Below are 15,600 nucleotides of genomic sequence, written 5' to 3'. Positions count from 1 at the left end.
AAGGCCTTGTGAAAACAAAGGCAGAGATTGGAGTTATGCAATAACAAGCCAAAGGAGGCCTGTGGCTACTAGAAGCTGACACCGGCAAGAAAGAACTCTTCTGTAGAGTGTTCAGAGAGAGTCTGGCCATGCGTACACCTTGATTTTATATTTCCAGCCTCCAGAACTGTGAGAGAATAAACTTCTATTGTTTTAAGCCACCAAGATTGTGGTATTTTGTATGGCAGCCCTGGGAAATGAATATACTCACCATATTCTTTTTTATCCTTCAGCCTTTGGATACTTACATAACCAATCCCCTGTAGTAAATTCCCTCTGCTTGAAATACCTAGTAAGGTTTCTTAGGTTTTTCCACTTGGATACAGACTGATATATTTAATCCCGGACACACACACACACACACACACGCATGCACATTCAGTACTTTATATTTTGATCCAAAGGGCAATCAGTAAATGGTTGATGGATGTAGTAAATAAAAAAACTACAACAGCAGATTAATATCAATGCATATTTTTTCACCTGTCATATTTAAAACTTGCTAATTGCTAAATATTTCCCCAATGCATCATTACAATTTTCACTTAATAATATGTCTTGGAAATCTTCCTGTAGCAACCCAGCCATGTTATTTTACAACTGCATCATTTTATCAATTGGTTATATTGTAATTTAATTAAATAGCCCACGAAGGATCTTTCTGTTATTTCTGTTTTTAAAAATGTTTACCAAAAAAACCTACACTAAACATATATATACATCTCACAGGTTTTTTTGTTGTTGTTGAGACATCAGTGGAATAAATACCTAGCTATGAGCTTCTTTGATCTAAGCGACTGTGCACCTGAAATTCTGCTAAATAATACTAACTTCTGTAAATGTACTGCATTCATCTATAAGGGCTGCCACTAGAGAATGTCTCATGATAAAATAAAACTTGGAGAATTGTGCTTTATTATCCAACTGGCCTAAAAGAATAGCCATTAAGGTGATTCTCACTCCCATTTTTCCTTCACTGGGGAGCTGTTCACATTTCTGAGAGAAATGAGATGAAACCCAATAAGCAAACCACTCAAGCTAGGCAGCATAGTCAACAATAGCTGTGAAAAATGGAAGGTCTCTCTGGAGCAAAAAAATAATGGAACTCACCTGTAGGCAAATCAGATAACAAATCAGAAGCAGCTCTGGTCAGCATCTCAACAAAATTCTGCCATCTGTGCAAGAAAAGGAAACATAAATTGGTGATCAATATGATTGCCCTGAAAGAATGTCCAGTGAAGCTCTGTTTATATTGGTAGTGATATTGAATAAGCTTTTTGATACTTCTATCATTTCAGGTCCAATGCAGTAAACAGAAACTACTTTGTATATCTTTATTAAAAAGGGCTTTGATATAGGGAATTATTGCAAAGCCATTAGAACAGAAAGTTCTAAGTTTAGGGTCAGGCCTCAGCAGATGTGGTCCAGAGATCAGGGAACAGCAAGAAAATCTGGCTGATGTCTCAGTTGCCCCTAGCTATGAAGTTGTCATCAGGCAGTACAAATTGCTTTCTGGCCACTGGAAAAAAAAAACAAAACAAAAAAAACAAACAACAACAACAAAAAAAACACTTGCCAGTTTCTGCAGTTGCTACTGCTGTTGATATAAATAAATAAATAAATAAATAAATAATATAAACTGTCTCCGTGCCACTGGCCTCTCACCACTGCTTCTGCCTTTCAAATCTCATGAAATTGCATCTCACTGACAGAACTTAAAGCAGTTCTAGAACTTTGTGTCAAGAGGGTTTCAGAAAGGTTCTTTCTAGCCTTCACAAGTATGGAAAGCATTACAACACGAAAAAAACATAGAAGGGGAAAAATATGAGTGCTGAGTGCAAGAACACAATATTCAGTGAATTCCCAAGTGGGAAATTACATTAAGTAATATGTCTGCAAGAGACAACCAGGTAATCATTTAAAGCTTAAAAAGTACTTTAGCAAAACTTTGACATTGAAAATCACTTATATTTGTTTGCCCAGCATCCACCTTCCATTTATATATAAATATGTTCTTCTCTGGGGTGACAGCTATTGGTTTCCTTTTGGATACAGTATGGATGGGTCTACGGTATGGTCAAAGTCCAATACCTTGCCCTAGCCAATGTTGTGACCCACCCCCTCTAGTTAATCTCAATCTATTTATCCCTTCCTCCCTTCTTCCCTCCTTCACTTCTCTCTCTCCCACTGTCTCTGCCTTAATGTTTGGTTCTATTCCTTCCTGAAGTTTATTTTTCTCCAATTTTGTGTTAATTCATATCCTTTGAAAATATTTCTTTTTACTTGTGTTAGCAAAAGACAGTTTCTGTTGCTAGCAACCAAACCTCAACTAAGTATCTTTATCTTTCTCCATCTTGTCCAACAGAAGAAGTCAAGTGAAAATGAAGAGCAAGTTGGGAACTATATATGCTGGGTTTTTAAAGAAAAGTTCTAATGTCATATGACTTTATTATCTTTAAATAAAATGAGTTAAATATGTAACTAGTTTATTTTGCTTATACTTCATGAAGGCTTTCCTATATATGACATAACATTTAGAGAAATTATTTGGTCAGGATAAGTATCATGATATTGGGCCTTGAACATGTGACCTCCAGAGTTTCATGCCACTTTGGGCACATGATTAGATAGATAAGTGATGGATAAGTGATGGATTAGATAGATATGTGATGGATATTAGATAAGTGATGGATATTAGATAAGTGTGGATATGCAGGACTGCCAGTCAGATAAGCTGATGACTATATCAGTGGTAGGTCTAGGCAAGTAAGAGAAAGTTGAACAAGAAGTAGCAAGCACTTTTGAGAAATATTAATAATTATATAAAGATCTGATATTAGCACAGATCTGCAAATAAACTACAATAGAAGCATCTCCTGTCTTCTACACTTCCTGCAATTTCTTTCAAGGCTATTTTAAGAAGTCCAGGTTTATGGCTACAGCACCTTCTGACCCTTTGATGAAAAAAAAAACACAAAACAACAACAACAACAACAAAAACCTAGATCCATTAATATTTACACATTACACAACATTTATTTTTTCAGAGATGTTAGGAATTATCAGGTAGTGTTCTCTTAGATATCAGGTATGACATGAGATAAGGCCTCTGGATAAAATGACACCAGAAAATTTTCTGCCCATTCTTGATTATATGCTGACAGCAGGGGAAGCAGATTGAGGGAAAATTTTTTTAACTATATTGCCTGATTTGAATGGTATAGGACTTACATGACCAATACAATTTTTAAGATCCTTCTAACCAAATATTTCTTTTCTCCCACGTTCTTTACATTACCCCCAAGACCTTCAAAGTACTATTCACAACTTAAATTTGGGAGTGGGTTCTAGTTGCCATAGCAGGCACTATAATTCTAATAACAAAAGTAGGTACCAAACCTCCAATGTCAAGCCAGACAGATCAGGACTGGAGGACAAGTTCTGTGAGCCTGATTCTAGATTCAGGCAGACCTTATTTCAAATCCCACTTTAACTGAGTTTTTCAAGTTAAAATGGCATGGAGTGAACATTCTGAGTACTTTTTGTGCATTATCTCATTTAATTGAGACAACCATCTTATGGGGCATGTAACTGACTTGTCCAAGGGCACATGGATCAATAGGACAGCCAGGATTTATGCCCTGACTCCAAATCTATTCGAACATAATGTAACTTGACTTCGTTTACATTTTTGTGGTCTTTGCAGTTCCATGGACACAGCTGTAGTGTTTTCTGACATTTATTTTTGCAGAAGTCTGATGTCAGTCTGATTTTTGGTCATTTGTAATTAATTTTCTCTTTATTTGCTTTGGTTTAGTTTTATTGGGTTTTTGGCCTGGATCCCTGAATAATTGCCTTTGTCTTTATAATATAAAAGTTTTGTTGGAATGATGTGAATACATTTTTTCTTAATTTAGCTTACATCACACCGAGTCCCTTCAATCTGTACAGCTGTACCAGCTCTGCAAAGTTTCTTTAGTTGGGACTTCCGTTTTTATTTCGTTTTCCATTTTTTCTAGTTTTCTTTTTCACAATACCAAGGCCTCTTAGGTTGAACCTCTATTCTTATTCTTTTATATCTACTATCCTCATTTTCTTCTTTGTTATTTTTCTCTAGATTTTGTAAAAGCCTCTTAAGTTTGACATTACATATTGATTCCTCGTTACCTCTTAATTCTGCTATGAAAGTTGTAGTTTTCTTGAAACCATCCATATTTACCAAAATTCTTTCTAGTTTCTTCTGTTCATGTTTTGTGCTTTTTAAGTTTCATTTTTGTGTCCTTTAAATCTCATTATGTTGATTACTTTCCAATTCATTTCAGTAGAGGACATGGCTTCTTATACTCTACAAAAAAATCAATGGTTTTCTAAATTTTTCTTAGAGTAGATTAATTTAAAAGGTCTGGTGAGATTTGGAGCCTGTAGAATTTTGGCTCCCTTTCCATGTTTTGTAGTGTGTATTTGTTTTTTTTTTTAATTAGGTATTTTGCTTCAAATGAGTATCTATTCACATTCAGTACAACCCAGCAGATGAGTTGCACTGATTTCCTTTGGCCTTGCTCACTGCTCACTAGACCTGAAGTCAAGGGCAGATGACAACTTCCGTCCATTCCTGGTGCCTCTCAGGCATACACCTGGTGCACCTTGGTAGGGCAGAGATAGGATTTTCTCACCACATTTGTTGTATATCACATACCCCATATTGGTATAGTATGCCATAAGCTATATGCTCCTCATCATATACAACTGACAGTGATCTTCCTCTCTGTACTAACCTCTACAACTTTATTATCAGATATTACCTTCATCAGATGCAAGCACCATAGTCATATTTTCCCCTTCCCACCTTGCTTACTTCAACTTTCTGCCATCATTCTTGATAGTTGAGCTCTCCAAATAGGCACAGAAGAGTTGTGTGTGGTTAAGTGTGTATCCTTGGGCAGGGGAGGGAAGGAAAGGAGATGTGGGGAACCATAGTGCTCAGGCTGCACAATAAAACAACACTTGTGTAATTTTCTGGTTGGTCAAGACTTGGGTCCCCAAATCAAGGGGAAGATTGTGGTGAAGGGATAAAGTATTTTCTGTTTTCTGCACTTCTTATAGGTGGGTAGGGCACAGCTTGGGGCAAGCAACTAATTGATTTTCCCACATTACGTTTATTTATATTTAGTGAAGATTTCTTTTGTACATTCTGACACTAGAGTTAGTCAGTTTTTGCTACTCATGTGTTGTTTGTCTCTTTCCTTCTTCATAGAAATTTTAGTTGGGAGTTGGTAGGCTGATGTCATTTTATACAAAAAGCCTTAAATATTAAAAAAACAAACAAACCTAAAGCACTAAACACACAAAATGTAGGCTATTTTATTGAAACATCCTTGTAATACTGATGAAGGTAATTTCAGCTGGTATGCTCTTCTATGAGGGTTATGAAGGCTTAAGTCAAAAGGTTTGCTGGTGTTCACCTCCCAAGCCCATTACCTTTCTTTGCCTCCTGAAATGTGTGTTCCAGCCATAATGAAGTTTGTAGTTCTCCAAACTTATTTTTTCTTGGCTTTTGTCTCAGCACATACTGCTCCTTATCTCTGAAATACTCTTCCCCGTTTCTTACCTGGTTAGCTCCTACAAATCCCACCAAGCTCAGCTGAGACATAGTATAGAATATTGATAAAGAGTTAGCTCTGTTCAGACTGCCAGGATCAGAAATTAAGTCCCATGATTTGAAGAATTGCCTTCAGAATCCTGTAATCCTCTACTTCAGTCAAGGGAAACAAAATATGCCAGAAGGAGGAGCCAGACAGGAAGATTACCAAAGAGGCCTTTAGCCTTTAGGGACTATATTAGTTTGCTGGGGCTGTGTTACAGTCTAAATGTTTATATCTCCCTCACATTCATGTGCTGAAATCCTCAATTCCATGGTATTAGGAGCTATGGTCTTAAGGAAGTGATTAGGCAGTGGGGGCAGAACCTTCATGCATGGGATTAGTGTTCTTATAAAGGAGGCCTAAGAGAGACCCTTTTCTGCTTTCACCATAGGAGGTCACAGTGAAAAAAAATCTGTCTCTAAGGAAGTGGATCCTCACCAAACACTAAATCTGCTTCTGTCTTGATCTTGGACTTCCTGGCCTCCAGAAACCTGAGAAATAAATTTATGTTGTTTATAAACCACCCAGTCAATAGCATCTTGTTATAGCAGTCCAAATGATCTAAGACAGGCTGCCATAACAAAATACCGCAGATCACATGGCTTAAACAACAGAAATTTATCTTCTCACAGTTCTGGAGGCTACAAGTCCAAGATCAAGGTGTCAGTAGGTTTAGTTTCTTCTGAGGCCTATCTCCTTGGCTTGCAGATGGCCTCTTTCTTGCTGTGTTCTCTGTGCATGGTCTTTCCTCTGTGCACCTACATCCCTGGTGTCTCTTTGTGTGTCCAAATGTCCACTTCCTATAAGGACACCCTTCAGATTGGATTAGAACCCACCCTAACAGTCTCATTTTAACTCAGTTATTACTTCTTTATTTTTATTTTTTGGTGGACAGAGTCTCATTCTGTCACCCAGGCTGCAGTGCAGTGGCACGATCTCAGCTCACTACAAACTCTGCCTCCTAGGTTCAAGCGATTCTCGTGCTTCAGCCTCCAGAGTATCTGGGACCGCAGGCACGTGCCACCACACCAGCTAATTTTTGTATTTTTAGTAGAGGCAAGTTTTCCCAGGTTGGCCAGGCTGGTGTTGAACTCCTGACCTCAAGTAATCCTCCCACCTCAGCCTCCCAAAGTGTTGGGATTACAGGCAAACGCCACCATAACCAGCCTATCACTTCTTTAAAAGGCCCTCCAAATATAGTCATATTCTGAAGTACTGGAGATTAAAACATCAATATGTGAACTTTGGAGGGATACAATTCAGCCTGAACAGCCTTAACAGAAGTAAGAGTCAAAGAAGCCTAACTTTTGAGAGTAATTTATTTAATGTCTCTAAACCTTAGTTTACTCATCTGTGAAGTGGTTCTAAAAGGAAAACCAACTCATGGGGTTGCTGGGACTATGCTGTGTAGCCATGTAGAGCATCTAGCCCCATACCTGGATGTATTAGGTGCATATGCATTAATTCTTTATCCAATCAGGTCAGGGAGTTATTTTGATCATGTCATTTAACCTTGCTACTGAGACGCTCATTCACTTGCATTGTTTTTCTATGCTTTGACCTTCTTGTTCATGTACTAACTTATATTCTTTCCACCTTTCAGTTAACTGGGAGAAGTACAGCCCTTCCCTGATATAGAGGCAATAAACTCTGAAACCTAAACAAATGAATTCTTATTTTTCCCTTTTGACAGATGAGAAAATTAAGGTTAAGAGAAATTTATTACTTATCCAGGCTCCCAAAACTAGTGTGTTTCAGATCCAGGTCGCCAGCTAGGACTCATGCTGGGTTTCTCCATAGATGGGGGCTGAAGAGGTGGTTGAAGGGCTGCACTGGTAAGGAAAGGTTGCTTCCAAGCTCTGGGCTTATTTGGATCATACCTGCCCCTGGAGCTTAAATGTTTCCCTCTTTGGTGTTCATATCTTACATGCCTCCTGGGTCCTGGAGGAGAGGGCAAGAGATACTAAACTCAAATCCAGAACTCTGTTCAGCATCAAGCCCAAGGGTGAAGCCAGCTCTGGAACTTAGGCAGTTTGGCCAAAGCCTCTGTGCCTAGTCATTATCTTATAAACTGAGTTTCATAGGACTTGTAGGAGAATCAGTGTAGTGTAGTGACCAAGAGCCAAGACTGAAGATAGAGAACCTACGTTTGACTTAGCCTTATTGATGAATTCATTTATTAGTTGTGTATTGGTTTTAGCCTCTCTGTGCTGCTGTGCCTCAGTTTCCTCACTTGAAAAATAATATGCCTACTTCATGGGAAAGTTGCAATAATTAAAAGAGTTAATATTTATAAAGCACTTATTATTATTTTCTGGAAGAGAAAAGGCAGCAGGTCTGATTTCTAAGGCACAGCCAATGGGCAGATCTATACCATATTTCTAATAGCTTGCTACCTAACACTTTTCCTATTCTCTTTAGAAGTAATTGCTGAATCAGACACCTCATGTTTCCTTCATCTTCTAAAATCCTCTGGTTGTTCCTGGGATTAGCAAAACCAGTCTTTTTCAACTTAATTGCACTCTCAGTAATGGGCCAGATGTGTATGATAAGTCCTACTTGTGGCTGTGTCAATTGCTCCCCTCTATTCATGAAGCTTCCATAGCAGCTTTATTATTTATCCCTTCCCCCAACACAATTTGGCTTGTGTGCATGTGTTTTAAACTGGTTTGAAGCATTTAATTTTGCCAATACAATTTTAGAGTATTAGTTTGCCTCCTGTTCTCTCTCTGCCCTCCTTAATTACCATTTATTGCAAAGTCACACAGAAACATTAAATGCTAATTCTGATTTACATGTTCCTGGCCAAGAACACGGATAATAATTTCCATCCAACAAAACCTGAACTCATTTTACATAAGGGTGATTCAGAGTAGAGATTTGAAATCGTAATCAAGTCTTTCTCAAAATCGCCTTATCCTGGCAGTCATTCACTAATGTCTCTGCTAATTGGTAGGCAAATGGCAAAAAAACAAATCTCAATGTTAAAAAAACAACAACAACAACTTTGTAACAGGGTTTGTGAAATTGCTCGTCTCGTCAACTCTTACAACATGACAGTTTAAGGAGGAAACACAACTCATTTTATTTGGTTAGATGGGGCTAATCCCACATCACCATAATCCCTCCTGATGTTTTATTGATTCTAAAGGACATTTAGTCAGGAACCAGCTCAGCACTAGAATCCTGCTAATTAGCAAGCAGCCACATTCCAAATGGGTTCCCAATTGAACAGCAGATTAATGGACAATATGTACTAAAATAATGATTCGTGCATTCAGCTTCTAAAATGTGTCTAAATTGCATCTTTAATCTCTTAAGGATATAGGTTTGCATACAAAGCCCATAACAAAATGGATTTAATTCAACAAAAGAAGCTTTAGCCAATGACTGTTTAGGGATGAAACAGGTTTTTTCTTATAAATGCAATTCTTTTTTAGTTCTTATGGTTTTGATATCCTTGAACATTAAAAGTCAAAGACAGGTGAATAAAGAAATCTGTGTGCTTCTCTGATCTGCACAAAAACAGTGAGAAATTGAGAGTGTTGATAGGATATTAAGTAGCCTAACATTATTTGCTCCCCATTTTCTCTTGGTCTCATATTCCCAATTCTCGGAATCTTGGTTCTGGATCTCAATTTTTAATCAACAAATATCTATTGAGTCTCTACTATGTATAGGTATAATGTGAGCTTTGATACTTGCTTTTTCTTTCTTCAGATTGGTGCCTTTTTGGTAGTCTTAATTTTGGCCTTTCGATTTTCTACTCAGCTCTTAGCTCAGTTTTCTGCATTTCCAGCTTAACCACACCTCTCTCCTTCATCCAACCACCCCCAAGGTTTTAAAGAAGGCAGACTCTCATGTCCAAAGCTGGCACAGTGGAAAGTCATTGACTAAGCTCAATATCATAACCTCATTATTCATATGTTCATTGATTGATGTGGCTCATAACCTTTACCCTTTATTTTTCTGTATTGCTCTTATCACCATGTGATACGCCATATATTCTAACTTATGTATTATTTATCTTTTCCATTAGAATATAAGTTTCATGAGGAAAGGGGCTTTGTTTTATTCATATCTATATTCCTAGTGTGTAAGAGTAGTGCTTGGTATGTAGTAGGTACCCAGTAAATGCTTGCTAAATAAATGAATAAGTAAATTCCTTAAACATTTACTGTGTACCTATCATGTGCCAATGATATGGTTTGGCTCTGTGTCCCCACCCAAATCTAATGTCAAATTGTATTCTCCATGTGTTGAAGGAGGGGCCTGGTGGCAGGTGATTGGATCAGGGGGGCAGATTTCCCCCATGCTGTTCTCATGATAGTTTTCATGAGATCTGATAGTTTAAAAGTGTGGCACGTCCCCCTTCACTGTCTCTCTCTCTCTCTCCTGCTTCGCCGTGGTAAGATATGCTTGCTTTCTCTTTGCCTTTTGCCATGATCGTAAGTTTCCTGTGGCCACTCAGCCATCCTTCCTGTTAAGCCTATAAATCTGTAAGTCGATGAAACCTCTTTTCTTCGTAAATTACCCAGTCTCAGGTTGTTCCTTACAGCAATGTAAAAACAGACTGATACAGAAAATTGGTACCAGGAGAGTGGGGCACTGCTATGAAGATACATGAAAATGTGGAAGTGACTTTGGAACTGGGTAATGGGTAAAGGCTGAAACATTTCAGAAGGCTCAGAAGAAGACAGGAAGATGTGGGAAAAATTTTGAAACTTCCTAGAGACTTGTTGAATGGTTTTAATCAGAATGCTGACGGTGATATGGACAATGACGTCCAGGCTGAGGTAGTTTCAAATGAGAATGAGGAACTTTTTGGGAAATGGAGTAAAGGTCACTCTTTCTGTGCTTCAGCAAAGAGAATGGCAGCATTTTGCCCTTGCCTTAGAGATCTGTGGAACTTTGAACTTGAGAGAGATGATTTAGGGTATCTGGCAGAAAAAATTTCTAAGTAGCAAAGCATTCAAGATGTGACCTGGCTGTTTCTAAAAGTGTGCAGTCATAAGCATTTACAAAGAGATGGACTAAAATTGCAATTTATGTTTAAAAGGGAAGCAGAGCAAAAAAGTTTGGAAAATTTGTAGCCTGACCATGAGGTAGAAAGGAAAATCACATTTTCTGGGGAGAAAGTCAAGCTGGCTGCAGAAATTTGCATAAGCGATGAGGAGCTATATATTAATAGCTAAGACAATGGGGAAAATGTCTCTAGGTCATTTCAGAGTTCCTGGCAGCTCCTCCCATCACAGGCCTGGAGGTCTAGGAGGGAAAAATAGTTTTGGGGGCTGGGCCCAGAGCCCCACTGCTCTGTGCAGCCTCAAGACGTGGTGCCCTGCATCCCAGTTGTTCCAGCTCCAGCTGTGGCAAAAACAGCTGTGGCAAAAACAGGACTCCGTGCCTGTACAGAGTCCCCACTAGGGCACTGCTTAGTGGAGTTTGAGAAGAGGGCTACAGTCCTCCAGACCCCAGAGTGGTAAATACACTGACAGCTTGCAACCGTGTGCCTGGAAAAGCCACAGGCATTCAATGCAAGCCTGTGAAAGCAGCCAAAGGAGCTGTACCCTGAAGAACCACAGGGGCAGAGCTGCCCAAACCCTTAGGAGCCCACCCCTTGCATCAGTGTGCTCTGGATGTGAGACATAGAGCCAAAAGAAATTATTCTGAAGCTTTAAGATTTAATGATTGCTCTGCTGGGTTTTCGACTTGCATGGGGTCTGTAGCTACTTTTTTTTGGCCCATTTCTTCCTTTTGGAATGGGAGCATTTACCCAATGCCTGTACTCCCACTGTATCTTGGAAGTAACTGACTTGTTTTTGATTTTACAGGCTCATAGGTAAAAGGGATTTGCCTTGTCTCAGATGAGACTTTGGACTTGGACTTTTGCATTAATGCTGGAATGACTTAAGACTTTGAGGGACTGTTGGGAAGGCATGATTGGTTTAGAAATGTAAAAAGAACATGAGATTTGGGAGGACCTGGGGGCAGAATGATATTGTTTGGCTCTGTGTTCCCACCCAAATCTCATGTCAAATTGTAATCCCCATGTATTGAAGGAAGGTCCTGGTGGGAGGTGATTGGATCATGAGGGCGGATTTCCCCCAGTGCTGTTCTTGTGATGGTGAGTGAATTCTCATGAGGTTTGATGGTTTAAAACTGTGGCACTTCCCCCCTCGCTCTCTCTCTCTCTCTCCTGCCATGCCATGGTAAGACATGTTTGCTTCCCCTTTGCTTTTCACCGTGATTGTGTTTCCTGAGGCCTCCCAGCCATGCTTACTGTACAGCCTACAGAACTGTGAGTCAATTAAACTACTTTTCTTTGGAAATTACTCAGTCTCAGGTAGTTCCTGTAGTTTCTTATAGCACTGTGAGAACAGACTAATACAGCCAAGTACTAGGCTAGATGTTGGAAATATAGTGTGAGGAAAATAGTCATGCCCCTTGCTAGCATGGAGATCACTATGTAGATATTAAACTAACGAATCACACAAATACACAGATAATTACAAATACTGATAAGTGTTAGCAAATAAAATGACTGGGTGCCATGACAGAGTATAGCACAAGGAACCTGATTTTGGTGGGGTGGGTAAGGAAGGCCTTCTTCAAGTTGCTCATGAGATAGGGACTGGGAAGAATTTATGTATCTGCATCCCTGAGAATATTTTGAGGGATTACCTCTCTAATTCAGTTCAAGTCAATGTATCCCCAACCCCCAATTCAGTTCAAGTCAATAAATATTTATTGAGAACCTACTATGTGCCAGGCACTGCTCTAGACACTTTGGATACATCAATGAATAAAACAAAGACCCTGACTTCCCCATGGCACTATCATCTACTGTCTGTCAGGGAGATACAGATAATAGCTATACAGATGATAAATCAGCAAATTACCTAATTCATTAGAGGTTGATAAGTGTATAAAAGAAAACAAAAAGAGATTAGCTTAAGGGGAACAAAGGATGGGGACCACAGCTTTAAATAGGGTGGTTAGTGTAGGTCTCATTGACAAGGAGATATTTGAGCAAAAACTTGAAGAAAGTGAGGGAGTTAGCATAAGGATATCTGTGGGAAGAGCTTTCAAGGTAGAGGGAACATTCAAAAGATAGGTGCTAAGGTGAAGTCTGCATGGTGTGTTTGAGGAAGAAAAGAGGCATGATGTAACTGGAACAGATTAGGGGAAGGAAATTTTAGATACAGCCAAAGTGATGGGGGAGCAACTCGTATAGAGGACTTTGATTTTTTTTTTTTTTTTGCCTTCTACATGTAATAACATACTCTTGCAGTGTTTTGAGCAGAGTAATGATGTGAACACTTATAGGTTTTTTAATAGATAACAATAGCTGTGGGAGTGAGATAAACTAGGTATAAGAGTAGAAACAGAGTTCAGTTAGGAGGTTATTACAGAAATCCATGAGAAAGATAACGGTAGTGTGGATGGGTGTTGTTAAGTAACAATAGAGGGGGTGACAGGGAACCAGATTCTGGATATGAGTTGGTTTGCTAATTAAATAAATTAAATCAATAATTAACAATCTTTCAAAACAGAAAGTACCAGGCCCAGTTGGGTTCACTGGTGAATTCTACCAAAAATTTGAGAAAGAAATTACAGTAGTTTCCCCTTATCCACAGCGTATATATTCCAAGACCCATCGTGGATGCCTGAAACCACAGCTAGTACTGAACCCTATATATCCTATGCACAAATTTCTTTTTCTTCTTCACAATTGTACAAATAGAAGATTTGTCCTTTCTGTAGATCTTAGCAACCTCAGCATACATTTTTTTTTCCTCATTAAGTTGAGAGCCTTCATCTTTTTACATAAGAAAGTACTTTACAGTTTATCTTTGGCATATCCAAGTTGTCAGCATTACTACTTTTTTTTGCTTTGAGGCCATTAATAAGCAAATAAGCAAAATAAGAATTACTTGAACACAAGCACTGTGATACCATGACAGTCAATCTGATAACCAAGACAGCTACTAAGTGACTAACACAGGGGTAACATATACAGCACGGATATGTTGGATGAAGGGATGATTCATGTCCCAGGCAGAACCAAGCAGGACAGAATAAGATTTCTTCATACTACTCAGAACGGTGCACAACTTAAAACTTATAAATTGCTTATTTCTGGAATTTTCCATTTAATATTTTCAGATCATAGATAACTGAAGTCATAGAAAGTGAAACCACAGAAAGGGGAAGCCTACTATAATTTGTCTTTTTCTCTGTGTGCTTTTAAGGTTTTTTCTTTACCACTGGGTTAAGCAATTTGATTAAAATGAACTTTTGCATGGTTTATTTCAAATTTCTTGTGTCTGAAGTTCATTGAGCTCCTTGCGTCCATGTCTTTATAGTTTTCTCCAAATTTGAAAAAAATTGCAGCTATTATTTGTTCAACATTCTTTTCTTCCCTTCATCCCTCTCTTCCTTTTCTGAGACTCCAATTTCCCATGTATTAGGCTGCTGGTGTCACAAGGCCCAATGATGCTCTGTCAGTTTTTCCTTAATTTTTTTCACACTGAGTTTTATTTTACATAGTGTCTATATCTATGTTGTCAAGCTCATTTATTTGTTATTGTGTTTTATCTTCTGTTGCTTCCATAACAAACATTTTTCTTTCAGGTATTGTATTTTTAAAATAAACCTTATTTTTTTAAAGTAGTTTTAGATTTTACAGAAAAAAATTTAAGATAGTACAGAGAATTTTCACATACTTCATACTTGTTTTCCCTTTTTGTCAATATCTTACAATCATATGATACTGTTGCTACGATTAATGGACCAATATTGATACGTTATGATTAACTAAAGTCCATAATTTCAATATCCTTAATTTTTACCTAATATTTCTTTTCTGTTCCAGATTCCCTCTAGGCTATCCCATTACATTTAGTCTGCATGCCTTCTTACGTTCTTGTTGGCTGGGAAAGTTACTCAGATCTTCCTCATTTTTAATGGCCTTCACAATTTTGTGGAGCACTGGCTAGGCATTGTGTAGAACGTCCCTCTGTTGTGAATTGTTTAGTGTTTCTCACATTATTACACTGGGGTTACATGTTGTAGGGGAGAAGACATTGTATTTTTTATCTCTAGAAGTTCTATTTGGATCTTTTTAAATCTTCTTTATCTTTCATTATTGCATGCCTTCTTGAACAGGTGAAGTGTATTTATAAGTGCTCTTTTAATATGCTTGTTTACTAATGTATTATCTGTGTTGTTTAGGAATCTGCTTTTATTAACTGGTTTTTCTCTGAATAATAAGTCCTCCTTTTCCTGCTTCTTTTTCTGCTTAGCAATTTTTGTATACATTTTAGAAATTCTGATTTTTGCATTGTTGATTGAGATTTTCTGTTCCTTTGAAACTGGGGGACTTTGTTCTTAGATATAATTAAGTTGCTCAAAAACATTTTGATCATTTTCAAGCCTTGTTAAAGTTTTAAGATTTGTTGAGTTTGTCTGGGGTAATTTGGCACCATTATTACAATGCTGTACTTTTTTAAGGTTTCTACTCAATGCCGTATGTGTTACGAGGTCTGCCTCACTAGCTGGTGGAAACATGAAGTATTCCTAGTCCTATGTGAGATCTAATAATGTTTCTACCTCTTTCTTTTGGTGTTACTTTCCCTGGCCTTGGGTAGTTTCCTCAAATGGATATATTAGCCAGCACTCACTTGAAGATTTAAGGGTAACTCTTGGAAATCTCCAGAGAGGGCTCCCTGGGGATTCTCACTTCTCTACTCCTCTGTACTGTGCATTTTAGTCATTTTGGCGTTCTTGAACTCGAAACTCTGTCCCTTTAACTCAGGGAGAATGCTGGGCTCTGCTTGAATTCCCCATTCCTATGCGATAAGCTAGGCTCACTTGCTTTGTTTTTCTTCTCCCAGGAGTCATTGTTCTGTGCTGCTTG

The 15,600-nt window shown here is 38.3% G+C and overlaps 1 protein-coding gene across 4 annotated transcripts in view; it reads right to left on the bottom strand.

The window, feature by feature from the left end:
• C1H1orf87 (chromosome 1 C1orf87 homolog) overlaps nt 1-15,600 on the bottom strand; it is a 144,485-nt gene that overhangs the window by 21,911 nt on the left and 106,974 nt on the right. For all 4 annotated transcript variants that reach the window (XM_054533833.2, XM_063712110.1, XM_063712109.1 and 1 more), the window contains one exon: nt 1,150-1,214. In XM_054533833.2, the coding sequence (XP_054389808.1) occupies nt 1,150-1,214 (65 nt within the window). The remainder of the gene's footprint in view (nt 1-1,149; nt 1,215-15,600) is intronic.

This window comes from Pongo abelii, chromosome 1 (assembly GCF_028885655.2).
Source record: "Pongo abelii isolate AG06213 chromosome 1, NHGRI_mPonAbe1-v2.0_pri, whole genome shotgun sequence".
NCBI lineage: Eukaryota > Metazoa > Chordata > Mammalia > Primates > Hominidae > Pongo > Pongo abelii.
This window is presented reverse-complemented; position numbering and strand designations above follow the sequence as displayed.